Genomic DNA, 13,975 nt, shown 5'->3' with positions numbered 1-13,975 from the left:
CCATGTGGTTAAACGTGTCTCCTCCCTCTCCGCTGGCCAGACGGTGACAAGCTCAGGTGATAGTTCACCGTGCAAACTCAGACCCCGGGCATCTCGGAAGCATCACACAAATGTGGGTGGGGTCGCTTTGATGCGCAACCAGACAGCAACGTGGAAAACACTCCAAAGTCCATTTAAACTTGGCGAAGAACAGCTGGGCTGCAGGAGGAGAGAGAAGGGTGAAGATCGGTAAGAGCATAGTTATATAAAGCTATAAGGAGGAATCACCCTGACTGGACAAACTGAGTGTACAGGGGGAGTGACCGAGCATTTGCAAGTCTTCGAGACGTGAGTAGGACTTTTGTTTACACGTTTATCCCCCATCGAGAGCTTTTTTTTTCTGCGCGTCTTTTTCTCGCCAGCCTCATAGTTTTTTTTATCATCATCATGGCATGGCCGTGCATCACGCGTGCTTGCTGCATCAACCGCTTTTGGACGGAGCTGGACAAAGCGGACATGGCGGTGCCTTTGGTTTTCACCAAATATTCGGATGTGGCCGGCGTGCAGCGTCTTCCCCATCACCCGCAGCCGAGACAGAAGAGGGCCGGAGGCATTGCCATAGAAACCCAGCCCCATCCCGACGAGCATGAGCCCGGGAAGGCACCGCCCGCGACGGGTGCCGCAGCGGGCAAAGATGGCTCTGCAGCGTCCGTCATGCGCCAAGACTACAAGGCGTGGAATGTGCGCCCCGAGCCCAGCTGCAAGCCCAGGGATGAGTTCCAACGCTCGGAGGCCCCGTTCAATACCAAAACTCAGTACCAGAAGGATTACAAGCCCTGGCCTATACCGAAGAAGCACGACCACCCTTGGATACCCAAACCCAGCCCCGCCGCCGCCGCCGCGACCTCCGGTGGGCCGGAGCGGAGCGCAGGGAGCGCTAAACTGGATCATGCGGCCGCCGAGGCCGAGAGCGGCGTGGAGAAGAGCGAGATCGAGGAGAAAACGCAGGAGAAAGAGTCCAAGGAGCCGGCCAAGAGAAGCGTGAAGAGGGAAAAGTCAGCAGAGAGACAGACGGCTGAGAAGACGGAAGATCAGGTGCCCGCAGACGTGAGCGCCGAGGAGAGGAAAGGCAGAGCAGCTGCAGACGCTCTGAACAGACAGATCAAGCAGGTCATGTCGACTTCTAGCAGCTATAGGTAAGGTGTAGTATGAAGGGTGTTTATTCTCAGAGCATTGAAATGAAAGCCTTTTGCTTGTGCCTTTCTAAAGACGTTTTCTTTCAGCTTTCAACAGGGCTGCACAGCTGCTGCATGCCACACTGCCCTGTCCAGTGATAACACACTTAGGTGGATTTGGTATTGCATGGTCTCTTGTTACAATCTCCAGCGATTTCCAAAGCAAACCGTACCGCCACAGACAAAGGTTGCATCATTGATTTGTTCCTGCTCTACCCCCCCCCCCCCCCCCCCCCCCCAAGAGTACTACCGAATCAATGCAGTGAGTAGCAATGAATGAGAAGAGCCAGTGAAAGGGTCTGAATGTAATCATGTGTCTTAACGTGGTTTCTGCAGGCTGCCTCTGAATTGATTTAGGGATGCATGATAAGTGTGAGCAAACGAGACTTGATGGCTTCAGTCTGCCCCACAGATGTATGAAGTGAACATACACCAGTGCCTTCGATTTTGTGCTGAGTTTGTTAAGATACAGTTATTCCAGAGGATTACTTGAAATGAACTCAAACTGACCAATGTATGTGCCAGTTATTAAAGCAGAGTTACGATGTGAGCAATAAAACAAAACTTCATCTGATTACATGAATGACTGGTTAATAATTGGCGGTTGCATAGAAGAAGAAGAAGAACACAGACACATAAATCAAACATCAACAAAGATGACATGATGAAACCCTTGTTCATCTTTGAACTAGAATGTCTTATGAGTTGATGAAAACCTGTTTCCTGTCTAAAATTGCCAATCGTGCATATTTTTCTAATTCTTCAGACAGTGGGATCAGAGCTAGACGCTCAAAACGTCACCAGTGGTAAACAATGAAATGTTCATGTGAGCGTTATCTGGCGTGCGGACATGTTTTTTCTCTCCAGCACTCATTGTCTGGTTGTGTGCTTCTTTTGAAAAGGTTTCAATAACTGGCCGAAAAGCCCATCCGTTAATCTGGAAACTCATTGTTAAATTAATTAATAATAAGTCATCATACATTGCGGCCGTAGAAACTCTCTGCTTGCTCCCCCCCCCCCCCCCCCACTGTTTGTAGGACTGAGTTCAAGGCATACAAGGATGTGAAACCAGTGAAGGCCATTAAAGCTCCATCTCAGTATAAACCCCCAGTGGAGGAGACCAGTCGGGAAACCAGCTACAGCGCCACGTACAAGGGGGAGCAGGTGAAGGCTCACCCCGCTGACAACAAGCTGATCGACCGCAGGAGGATACGCAGCCTGTACAGTCAGCCTGGCAAGGAAGCTGCCAAGGTGAGAGCATGCCCGCACACAGATCCACTGATGTTGGTCTAGGTCTGTAAAATACCAGAGCCATTTACTGTTCCAAGAGTTTCCTCTGAGAGTACTGAATTGTAGTCATGTCTAAAACTTGGTTTCGTACTTTGGGATTAAGTTTGACTTTCTTTTGAGCATGAGTTCTTACTCACTGGAAGCACTGCTACTTAAATGTCACTCTGTGGTCCGATGGCAGGTGATTGGCTCTCAGACTTATTATACACGAACAAAACCGCTTCATATTTCAATTTTAAGACATTTTAGTGAACAAAATAAGTCATTTTTATTGTTATATTACTCCATCATACATATAAATCAGTAAATAATTGAAATAGCCAGTCTGTGACTTTTGAACAAAACAAACATATGTATTGCATCAGTTTGACATTTAAATAATATCCGATCTTTGTATTACAGCAGCAAGTGACATAGAGTGGTATCTTGGTGCATGTTATCGCCAGTTTAGATGACAATTGGTTAAAAAATGTGTCTGTAGTCGTGTGTTCATATGGCCACTCCCTCTCTCATTCTTGTAGGACGTCTCAGAGACTGAGAGCAGCTCTGTTCTAAATCTGCTGTAGTCAGGTGTGTTCACTGTTTCTTCCAGAAGGCATGGAGGCTGACCTCAAATTGATCAGACGCAATTGTACATACTGGACACACATACACGCCCAGTATGCGCCTTGGCTGGTACGAGCCACAGTCACACGTGTGCAAGACGCAACCCTGCAAACACTATCGGCCACATCTTCACCGTTTGCCCACCTCTCAGCCCGCACCACCCACCAGCCTTTATGAAAATAAGGAGGTTTATGAAAGAGGGTGGATTCATGGATAAATGGAAGAAACAAAGGAGCTGAGATGATATTTTCCAAGTGACAGATGAGAATCAAAACAAAAGAGATGGATGTATTGCATCAGTGGAGGCCAATAAGACAAACATTTCATCACATTTCATCAGTATACATTTAAACAGATCTTTGCTCTTTATGGCTCTATTTTGGTGACAGTGTATGGTGCACATTTCATTTGGCAAAATGGTATTTTAGTTTTTACATTTGGAAACTTGCAGATGATGTCATCCTTTTGGCTTTTGCTGTCTGATTGGCATCGTAGCAGTTTGCAGTTCAGTATGATGCAGCCATGAAGATCTAACTTTATTCTTCAAGGTCCACACAGCATCAAGAATGTGTGCTGTAAATGTGTCTGATCTAATTTGGACTGTATTGTTAAAAGCACCATGGTGCAGAGTGCACTTTAAGAGTTTTTTGGCCATGAAAGGCACATTCCCTACCACACCCGATAACATACTGTATTCCACTTTGATGTGTCTGTGGCACCTGTGCACCAGATCCTTTTAATTCACAAACAGAGCCCTTCATTATAACTGTCAGGAGAGAGAAAAAAAGCCTTTTACAAACATTTGTCATCTCGTACACGTTTTTTAAAGTTTTATTTATTCAGCAAAAGTTGAGCATGCAACTTTTTTGCTGTCCACCAACTCATTGATACAAATTGATCTGGGAGCTTATCCATGAGTCTTTTATTCAACAAGAGCAGAGAGAAGCTAAGTGCCTTGCTCAATTTTCCCAGTTGGTAAGGGAATTGGAACCGACGATCCTCCAGTCACACGGTTTTGCCACCACTATGAATGGTTGAATGTTCACAAAATATCCTTTCTTTAAGGCGTAAAACTAACATCATATGCTAATACAAACCATTAACATTGTATGTTATGGTTGCTTTAAAACTTAAATGGAAAACTGCACGAACTAGTGTTTTATAAAAGGAAAGACACAAATACACCTTTTGTGCTGCGTTTCTTTTTTCCTTTATCCTCATTGCACTAACCACACAATGCAAACATCACCTCTACCATCTGGTGTCATTTGCCTGTCTTTATATTAAGTAACGGGGTAAAGAAGGTACGTATTGCATGCTAAAATATGACTGTGACATCATTTAGATTCAAGCAATCGTTTTAAGGAATAGTTTTGACGTTTTGGGAAATGCGCTTATTTGCTTTCTAACCAGGAGTTAGATGAGAAGATCGATGCTGCTCTCTTCTACCCGTCTTGCTGTCATGGGAAGACTCCAAGACGTTATTGCCCGAAGAAATAGTCCAGCACATAATAAATACACCCATAACCTTTGGATTGAACCAAGCTAGCTGTTTCCCCATTTCCATTTTTTTTTGCCAAGCTGTTATTGGCTGCTGGCTGTAGCTTCTAATTTAATAGACAGACATGAGAAAAACATCGATTTTCTCATCTAACTCTTGGCAAGACAGCGATTAAGTGAATTTCCCAAAATATCAAACTATTGCCGTAACATCGGTTTAAGTTGAATTGACTGTTTTCGTCTTTACGCTCAGGATTTTCACCTCTCCTCTGTTTCAGGTGGATAAACCAGTGTCTCGCACCAAACCAAAAAAGACACCAACAACAACAGGGAAAATGGTGAAAAAATCAAAAGAGAAGCAGCTTGCTAGTTCCCAGTCAGCCAAGAAGAAGCCGTCTTTGGTCGCCCCAGAGGCCAGCCCAGATGGAGCTGTCACAAAGAAGAGCAAAGAGATCAGCAATAGACTGGCTGAAGCGAAGCAGTAAAAGCAGTTCATCTCCACACTGTGTGATCAAAGGCGACTTGACGAATTGGGCAAATTTCTTCCGTTTGGTTTATTTCCCTACCTGTTCTTTTTGTTGTCCTCTCATACATTGTTCACCTTCGAATGGGCACTGGTGTTAAGCTTTTAGAACAATGCAAATTATTTCACTTTAAAATGTGTATGTGTGTGTGTGAGCGTGTGTGTAAATGTGTGAAAGTGTGTGATTCCTTGTTTTTTGCTGCACAGAACCGCTTGATATTGTTGAGTACATCATTTGCACATTATTTATATGAGTTCTGTTTGACATTGAACGATAAAAAAGAGCCATCAGTACACGTGTACGTGTGTATGAAAGGACATTTTTACCTTTCTCTGAATGACAATTGAGATAAATATAATGATTGTATAAATTGTGAACGGGATGCTTTTTTTTCTCTCAGGCTGTATCACATACAAGGTTTTGTGAAAGTACGAAATCTGTTTTATAGTTGCGTTTCCTAGTTACCGTGCCTCTGCTGTACGGTCCTGGTTTTCATTTCGTTGTTCTGGACGATATCTGGTTTCATCAGTTTGGTTGCTAAGAAACCAAATGAACTGTAATAGAATTACTACAGCTTGCATGCAGGACCCCGTTTTTTGGTTGAGTAGACTTTATGTCACAGTCACATTTTAGCTTGTAAATTGAGCCTTTTAAAGATAAGTATATAGGGGCAAGACATTTTCAAATATAATGCATGTGTAGTAATAGATCCTGGCCACTCCATAGAAACAAAAGTGCATCCACCTAGTAAAATCATAGTCTAGTGGCTGTTAAAGCTATAAACTAAACACACCAGCAAAATGGTTTCACCCACAAAAACATGTTTCTTGCAATCGAAATGAAGATCCGCTCCTTCGATTTAATGGGCATACTGGAGTTTTTATTGATGACTTAGTATTTTGTGACGTTGTACTCCATCCTCTCCTTTGAGCTGTGACGCTGTAATTGTGCTAAATAAGAAACGAATTATGCATTATAGGTCTGAAAAGGGAGAACCTATTGTATTTACTCAACACATTCTAAATGGGCTGATCTCTCCAGGTGTTGAAGGACAGGGAATGGGCCAGGACTTGAAGTTCAGCTCTTTCAAATGCTGCTCTGTGAAAATGTGCAAAAAAAACTGTTCATTATAAACACGACATGAAGTGTTTGTACTTAAACCCATAGCGGCCAACTTGGCTGCAGTGTGTGAGAGCCCATTCGAACACCACCGCAGTGTGTCTGCTTCCAGTTTTGGCTTCAGTGTGTGTGTGTGTGTGTGTGTGCGAGTGTGAGAGACTTTTCTGTGTATGACCTCCTGCTGCCTGCTAGTATCAAGTCTGACCCAACCACTAGACGTGCTGCTGTTCACTCCAACACCCTGGTGCTATATCTCTCATTGTGTATGCTGTCTGGTTTGGGCTTTTGTGTGGAGTCATACCGGAGAGAGATGATGCTGTGACAACGTCATACCGCTGCAAACATGTTGTGATATTGTGCTTGTACTCTCATCTTGCTCTGAATGAACTCTGATTAAAATGATGATAGAGAATCCTGTGCTGTGACTCATTGTTAAAAATAGTTAAAAAATAGTATTTTGCTTTGGTATTTTACTTTGATATGATATCAAATCAATTCTTTAAAATAGTGATTTTGAATTGGAGAAAACAAATATGACAATATGGGTTTTAACGAATAGTTGTAGTTCATATTTTGTTTGCATTTGCTGCAGCAGCCTTTGAACACTTCAGTAATGAGGAGTAATTCACCATCTTGACATATTCTGTGTATTATTCTATATATCTTTTCTGAATATTTACAAAAATATCAAGGCATTAAATTGATAGCACAGTAAAATAGAGACGGTAGTTATATTGCAGAGAATACAAAATGAACCTAAAGAAAACGTTCCTAGGCCTGGGTTGTATTTCCACAGCACTCCTAGTAAGCACAGTATGTAAGTAACAGTATGTTTTATTTTTAAAGAGAAGGCATGTTGTTCCCTGCAAAACTCAGCCAACATTTAGAACCATGTAAAGTATTTTTCTGAGATGTAATGGGCACATTGTTTTTTCCATGTTGCTTACAGTTCAGGGATTAAATAATTAGGAGATGCAAAATGGTCTTATCTTAAAGCAAAAGATTCAAAGTTCAAAATGTAAAATGGGAAAATGATTCGATAATGTTTCAGTTAATTCACTAGCTGGCTTTAAGATGCTGGTGTTCATTTTCCTGTGAATCAGTCATCCTGACATAAAACTATGAATAATTCAGTTATTATGGGCCCATGAAATATTGAATAACAGATCAGCGATGGCACTAGCGCTGATATGCTTTGTCCCCTCTCTAACAGACTTGTCTGGCTGGTTAGACTCTCACCTACATAGATTATAATACTGTATTGAGAGGGTCGAATTTAGATTTTATTCTGAAGTTAGAATCTCTTAAATTCCGCTCTCATCGTTGTTCGTTTAGTCGGACTGCTTTACGGAGCGGGGCAATGACGTCACTGCGCGACCCTCGAGCTGGAGCGATTACCTTTCACCTACAGACCTGAGATAGACGAACTGAAATATATATATTTAACAATAACTAATAGAGACCGACAAAAATGTACCATTAAACTCATATTTCTAAGGACTGATATACATGGTCATATTTTACATATATATCTAAGGCCTAAAAGTCACCACAGGTATCCTTTGTGGTTCAGGCGAAGAGCCTGACTCTACAGTGCGAGCTGACAGTCTGTGTTTAGTGACTGAAGATCAGCCGAGACAAGACGCGGCTCAGACATGCTTATCCAGGGTGATATATCCAACACTTACATCTCCCACTCACCCCCCATTCATCTCTGACTGGGTACTTTTAATACAGTTCTTTTAGGGCTGCAGCGGCCTGGGAGGTGAAGAGAAACACACGGTTATTGTAGGACAGTCGACTGTTTAGAGTTGTGTGTGAGGCTTTAGATAATTGTGTGTGTGTGTGTGTGTGTGTGTTCCTGTGCACATTGTGTGTTCCTGTGTGTGTGTGTTGGTGGTAACTAGCAGCTGCGGACCTCGACAAATGCAGCTCTGCCTTCCTTAATCCCCTAAAATGTGCTGAGTAATGAAAGCACATTTATTCAATATTTGCTTTAAGATCATCGTGTACTCGAGCTAAAAACTATCTTTGGAACACGATAATCATGTTCTCGTCATTATGCAATGCTGACTAGGCACATCAATTGAATCAACTTGTACGACAGTTGTTTTTTGTTTTGTTGGCTGCACCTCATCTGGATGACCTTTGACATCAAAGTAGATGGTGAGCTGCAGTTTGATGCACTCCTCCACCGCCTGCTCCAGAGTTGGGATCTTCTCTCCAGCAAACTTGTCCCTGCGGTGAACGAGGACACATTACATTACAGTCATTTAGCAGACGCTTTTATCCAAAGCGTACCCAAAATTCCCTTTTTTGTGTGTGTGGTTTTAACACCACAGCATTCTTTCACCAGGCAGGGTTCATACATATTTTGACCAATGGATTGGACAAATTAAATAAAACAAAGAGAATGTTACAAATAAGAAAACTAGTAATTAACAAATTATTGAATTGAATGATTGAAGGATTTAACAATTCAAACATACAGCAAAGCAAAGGAGGAACAGGCTCTCAATTATCAATGTTTACGTCTCTGCACACATTTACATACATGTTCTAATATTTCCCTCAAAAATGACATTGTTTGGATTTTTCTGTTTTTGAGATAAAGTCAGTTGTTGGATGACTCCACGACAGGAATAGGCAGTATTCTTCTTCGTCTGTTTTCAATAACAGGCGAAGAAGACCAACTTCCGTTTTGAGGCTCGCACTGACCGGAAATAAACAAAACCAGACAAGCTCAGTGGAGGGAAGGAGAAAGATAACAGAGCTGCTGAAGCTACTGACACTAATACTCGTAAGAAGCATTGACAGCACTCCGTGTATCGCAAGTGTCGGAAACGTCTGTGTGTGTTTACAACTTCCACATTTAGATGTCGTTATTTTTCACGTCAAAAGATTAAAACGTGAAAAACGTTAGCTAGCAGTTAATGAATAGTCCGAGAAAGTAACTGTCAGTGTTCAAACCGTCAGCGCTAGCTAGACTGTCAGCCAAAATACTAACTCTTACTTATATGAACACAACATACTAAGATATAAATAAGATGTTAGCTACGTACTTGTTTTGTTTATGAGCACAGTCGGGAATAAAACGATTGCTTGTGTGTTTTGGTTAACATAATCATCGTCCAGAAATATAGATTATCACGTCTCAGCTAACTCCAGCTAACGTCGGCGAATACATTTCACAGTTTCACAGTCAGTTAGCATGTTTTTAATATTCCAGCTTAAAATGTCAGTTCTATGTGTTTCTGTTCAGGTGGTCCGTTATTTGGTGGTTGTGTGCAGCAGCAGCTGAGCACACAGTGATCACCATCATGATGACAACCAAGAGACTAGACAATTTTGAGGTGGTGTGTGAGTGGGCTTCATGCAACTTCAAGGGCCGCACCATGGAGGAGCTGAGCGATCATATGTCTTTGCATTTGAAGGACTACCTGGGAGACAATGATGCCTTAGAGGAGCTGGGTGAGTGAGGAGGATACACAAGGAGTCAAGCTATATGCCACCTGTAAGGGGGAGAGATATTACCTGAAATCAATATGACTAAGTCAGTCATTCTAACCCTCATGTAGTCAGGACATCTAATTGAGATCAAGATCTGTTTTGCACAAGAAAACTTAGCAAAATCTAACAGATAAGTGACGTTACACTGAAGAAACAAACTGATTCCATGGTTTCCTATGGAAGCAACAGCCATGTCCTGCCCACACAACTGCCTTTGCATCTTTTTAAATGTTGTATTTGTACCCAAATCTTCCTCATCTGCACCCCGGCTCACAGCAGTTTCTCCAACATTTGTGTGAATTTCTCTGTTGGCGTTAGATGGAACTCTCACTGTTGTTGCTCGGTGGAAACATTCTGACTCAATTTCTCTGTTATGATTGAAGCAACGCAAAGGACATGAGTGCACACTGATTGACAGCGAGTCATCGTTAATTTAGGTGACAGGTTGTTTGACTTTCAGGTGCATTAGACAACAGCTAGTCTGAAGGAATTTACTGAGCATACCGACTTCACTTATATTAGGTCGGTTAAGATATTCCGTTTCAATCTTCTGTTGTTTGCTCAGCCTTACAGTCAAATAAACTCCCTGTGCATTCTGTGTAAACTCTCCTTTCTTCAGTGCAGTAATTACTCGTCCCCTCTCTCTGTGTAGAGGAGTATGCTTGTCTCTGGAATGGATGTCTATTTCTGTCCATGGGTAGCCCTGCGGAGCTGGAGGTCCATGCTTACTTCCACAACTACCACGGTAAGCTCAAGTTTGTCGGGTCACAGCTGCTCAAGTCCCGTCCGGATCTGCCCAGCTGCAACCAAGGCCTGCACAGCAACAACCTGGTTCCTGAAGGATCAGATGGATACGTTTGCCAGTGGGAGCACTGTGATGTAGGTATTTTTAGATAAACTTATTCATCGGTCATCAAATGACTAATAGCACCCTTATTACAGAATTTATATTTTTTGTCTTCATGTAGAGTACATTTAACAATCCTGAGTGGTTCTACCGACATGTGGACAATCATGTTGAAAGTGCTGAGCCGCAGTCTCTCCCGCAACAGCTGCAGCTGCAGGCTCTCTTCTGCCACTGGACAGGTACGACCGAGTGAGAGGAGGGCAAACAGATGTTCCTGGGATGTCTAACTTCATGTCTGACCTCATCTATACGCCATGTTTCTATTACAGGCTGCGATGCTTTCTTTAAAATCAAGTACCGTTTAAGAGAACACATGCGGAGCCACACTCAGGAGAGACTTGTAGCCTGTCCTACGTGTGGCAGCATGTTCTCCAGCAACACAAAGCTGTTCGACCACCTACACAGACAGGCCGAGCCAGTAGGTGAGAAGGACTCTTCGTTTTCTCGGATGCTGATGCTGCTAAATGTGTCGGCTCGAATGCTGACTTCTGTGCATTTACTTCTCTCCTTCGAGCAGAGTCGCTGGTGTGTGAACATTGTGGCAAAGCTTTTTCCAACGAGAGGCTTTTGAGGGATCATGTTCGTCAGCACGGTAACAATCTTCTACCATTCGAATCTTAAATTGTTGTTTTCAGGAATGCTTCGGGCAGATCTAAGTGGGGGCTGGTTAGTTGACGAGCCAATTTTTATGTTTAATTATTACTTTTTCTTTTGCTCTCAGTGAATCAGGTGAAGTGTCCCTTCTGTGACATGACCTGCACCACTTTGGCAGCTTTGAAGATCCACATCAGGTTCCGCCACTGTGATGAGCGGCCCTTCCCATGTGACTTCTGCGACAAGAGGTAGAACCTTCCAAACAGCTAATTAGCTCCAGTTGTACAGCTGTTCTTTTGCAAAATCAGGGCTTAGGAATAGTTTGTCAGACGTGGAGAACAACCGCCTCTAAATGATGATGATTTATTTGATCTTTTTACAGATTTAAGAACCAGCCTGATCTACAAAAGCACACTGAGATTCACAATGAGGGCGCTGTGTATCACTGCACAGTGGAAGGCTGCGACTATTCCTGTCAGACATTCCAAACCATGAGCCACCACTACAAGAGAGTGCACGAGGTTCGTCACATCGTCAACCTGCTGTAATCTCGGCGACGGTTACAATGCTTAGTGGTTAACATCGTTGCATCATATTAACCAACAGGTCGGGGGGATATCCAAATATAAATGCCATATCTGTGATAAGGTCTTCTCGTGGTGTTACACTCTCACGCTTCACCTTCGCAAGAAGCATGAGCTGAAATGGCCCTCTGGACATTCCCGCTTCAGGTAATCCACCACAGCTGATCGCCTCTGAAACAACCACTCTTTGCATCAAATGTTGTTCAAGTAATCACGAGTAAAGACTGGAATAAGAAATGTTTAACATGTGGTTGTTCCATGTGCCTTCTTCACAGATACAGAAAGGACGTAGACGGCTTTCTGAAAGTCAACATGGTGCGGTTTGAGACCGTGGAAGTGACAAAGGAGATCATGAAGAACATGGCCAAAAAGCCACAGAGCCTCCGGAAAAGTCAGAGAACCAGCATCCGGAACAAGAGGGCCGCGGTGACGCCGGAGAGCGGCCGAAGCTCCCCTGCGGGATCCTCCTCGCCCTCCTCCAGCTCCTCCTCCTCGTACTCCTCGGAGCTCTCCGGAGGCGAGGACGCTTCGTCTCAGCCCAGCCCGAGAGGCAGTGACTCTCCCGTCTACTGCGTCATGAACACCATCCCCCACATTGAGGAGGAGCCTGGAGGCTTATCTCAGGAGGACTGCGATGGCAGTGGGACATCTGGAGCGGTCCAGGCCCTGACGGAGGTGGCGAGGGGCCTGGGCATGGACGTAGTCTGACTGCTGCACGCTGCCCTGCATCACGCATCCATCATAGCCACTCTTGTAGCTGTTATGCAATGACATTTGCCTCTTGTAGTTTATTTTTGCTGTGAAGCTGCCAGTGGAGACTGGAACTTTTTCTTTTTTTTAAAGCTTTGTTATGGTCTCCAGTGTTTTTAGAGTGGTGTGACATTGAAATGCTGATGTTTGCACTGGTTTTGGAGACCATACTTTTAATATAGCAGCTCTTATTAACTCGAATGCCTCCGCTTGGCTTTGTGACGTCTCCCGTCTATGGGATTGCCTGTTAATCCCGTTAATGTTTCTGATGCAGTTTACATGAATAAGATGACTTAAAAGCACTACAAAGCTTCGTAATGTTGTTCTTTACAACCCACATCCCATTGTTTATTTTATATTTCCAGAAGAATTCAGAAGACATCATTTTTAGTAGTCTTGGAATATCGCTTCATTTTATTGTTACAAACTTTAAATACAATTTAGATCGACAAGTAAGCTTTTATTTTGGTAATGTTGATTGGTCTGTGGATCCACCGCTGTGGTTCAAAGCATGGGCTCACAGAGACACCGGGTTGGCTGCAGACTTAATATTACAAGAGAGCAATCACCCCATCAACTCTGAACCAGCTGCAGCAAATGTTGAGTTTGCAGATTGACAAATATGTTTTCTTCTTCTTCCAGACATGAACATTGTTATCAGCAAGCATGTGTGTTTTTAATATATTTATTTTTAAAAACGATTTAACAAAGGGAATCATTAAAATGCAAGTTTGACTGTACAGATGCCAAAAAATCATCCAAGAAATCGATGTAAAATATCAAGACAACCGTGTTTTATTAAGAATCATTTTGTCTAATTGCAGCTGTACCACTCCATACATTATATTCTCTCAATACTTGTGCGGAGCGCCGTTAACAGACGTGCTCTAAATGAGGGAGTAGCTGCTCCTCTGTTCCTTCAGACAGGCGCTGGAGACTCAGGGCTCCAGGTAGGATGCTGCCACATAGCCAGCACGCTGGAAGTGACAGTTCTCGTGCCTTGAGTGTAGAAACTCCCTCCCTCTAAGGTCCACCGTCTCCTGCTGCCTCAATGCAAGAGGGAAATAAAGAGGTGGAGTAAGGAAACCGTGAAAAGCCTCTTTTTGCCTCATTGCTGCCAGAGGCGTCCTGATTGCTTTGCAGGTATTCAATGAATAGTCTTTCAGGACGATTTGTCTGGAGTGGAGATCCGTTCTCTTGTGAGCGTCCCATATTGGCTCCCATGAAGCACTTTGGTAGGGATGCAGTTCAGCTCCTGGATAAGGCACGAGTCCCCCAGGAGTTCTGATCATTTTACATCTACTGCTGTTGGGGTACATGGCCGACACATCTCTTCTGTTTGTATCTTGCACTGGCATGCTGTGTGAATCTGGACGT

At 43.4% G+C, this 13,975-nt stretch overlaps 2 protein-coding genes across 2 annotated transcripts; both read left to right on the top strand.

Moving 5' to 3' along the window:
- The first annotated feature begins 147 nt into the window (after positions 1 to 147).
- Positions 148 to 6,580, top strand: map6b (microtubule-associated protein 6b). The gene is made up of 3 exons (XM_079272524.1): positions 148 to 1,175; positions 2,252 to 2,465; positions 4,889 to 6,580. The coding sequence occupies exons 1-3, from the start codon at positions 427 to 429 to the stop codon at positions 5,093 to 5,095; spliced, it is 1,170 nt and encodes a 389-aa protein (XP_079128650.1). The 5' UTR covers positions 148 to 426; the 3' UTR covers positions 5,096 to 6,580.
- Positions 6,581 to 8,986: 2,406 nt separating this feature from the next.
- LOC306779488 (histone H4 transcription factor) lies at positions 8,987 to 13,265 on the top strand. Its single transcript, XM_079271429.1, has 10 exons — positions 8,987 to 9,053; positions 9,516 to 9,724; positions 10,416 to 10,642; positions 10,732 to 10,849; positions 10,940 to 11,092; positions 11,188 to 11,262; positions 11,392 to 11,512; positions 11,647 to 11,785; positions 11,871 to 11,995; positions 12,124 to 13,265. Exons 2-10 carry the CDS (start codon positions 9,574 to 9,576, stop codon positions 12,554 to 12,556), a joined length of 1,542 nt encoding a protein of 513 aa, XP_079127555.1. The 5' UTR covers positions 8,987 to 9,053; positions 9,516 to 9,573; the 3' UTR covers positions 12,557 to 13,265.
- The last annotated feature ends 710 nt before the right edge of the window (positions 13,266 to 13,975 follow it).

The sequence above is a fragment of the Melanostigma gelatinosum genome (assembly GCF_949748355.1).
Source record: "Melanostigma gelatinosum genome assembly, chromosome: 7".
Taxonomy (NCBI): Eukaryota; Metazoa; Chordata; class Actinopteri; order Perciformes; family Zoarcidae; genus Melanostigma; species Melanostigma gelatinosum.
This window is presented reverse-complemented; position numbering and strand designations above follow the sequence as displayed.

Bases quoted from the DNA above. Each gene is read 5' to 3' on its own strand.
- map6b (XM_079272524.1), top strand. From the start codon at position 427: ATGGCATGGCCGTGCATCACGCGTGCTTGCTGCATCAACCGCTTTTGG. The intron at 1,176-2,251 runs GTAAGGTGTAGT...CACTGTTTGTAG, and splicing joins TCGACTTCTAGCAGCTATAG to GACTGAGTTCAAGGCATACA. The intron at 2,466-4,888 runs GTGAGAGCATGC...CCTCTGTTTCAG, and splicing joins CTGGCAAGGAAGCTGCCAAG to GTGGATAAACCAGTGTCTCG.
- LOC306779488 (XM_079271429.1), top strand. From the start codon at position 9,574: ATGATGACAACCAAGAGACTAGACAATTTTGAGGTGGTGTGTGAGTGG. The intron at 11,786-11,870 runs GTTCGTCACATC...ATTAACCAACAG, and splicing joins ACTACAAGAGAGTGCACGAG to GTCGGGGGGATATCCAAATA. The intron at 11,996-12,123 runs GTAATCCACCAC...CCTTCTTCACAG, and splicing joins TCTGGACATTCCCGCTTCAG to ATACAGAAAGGACGTAGACG.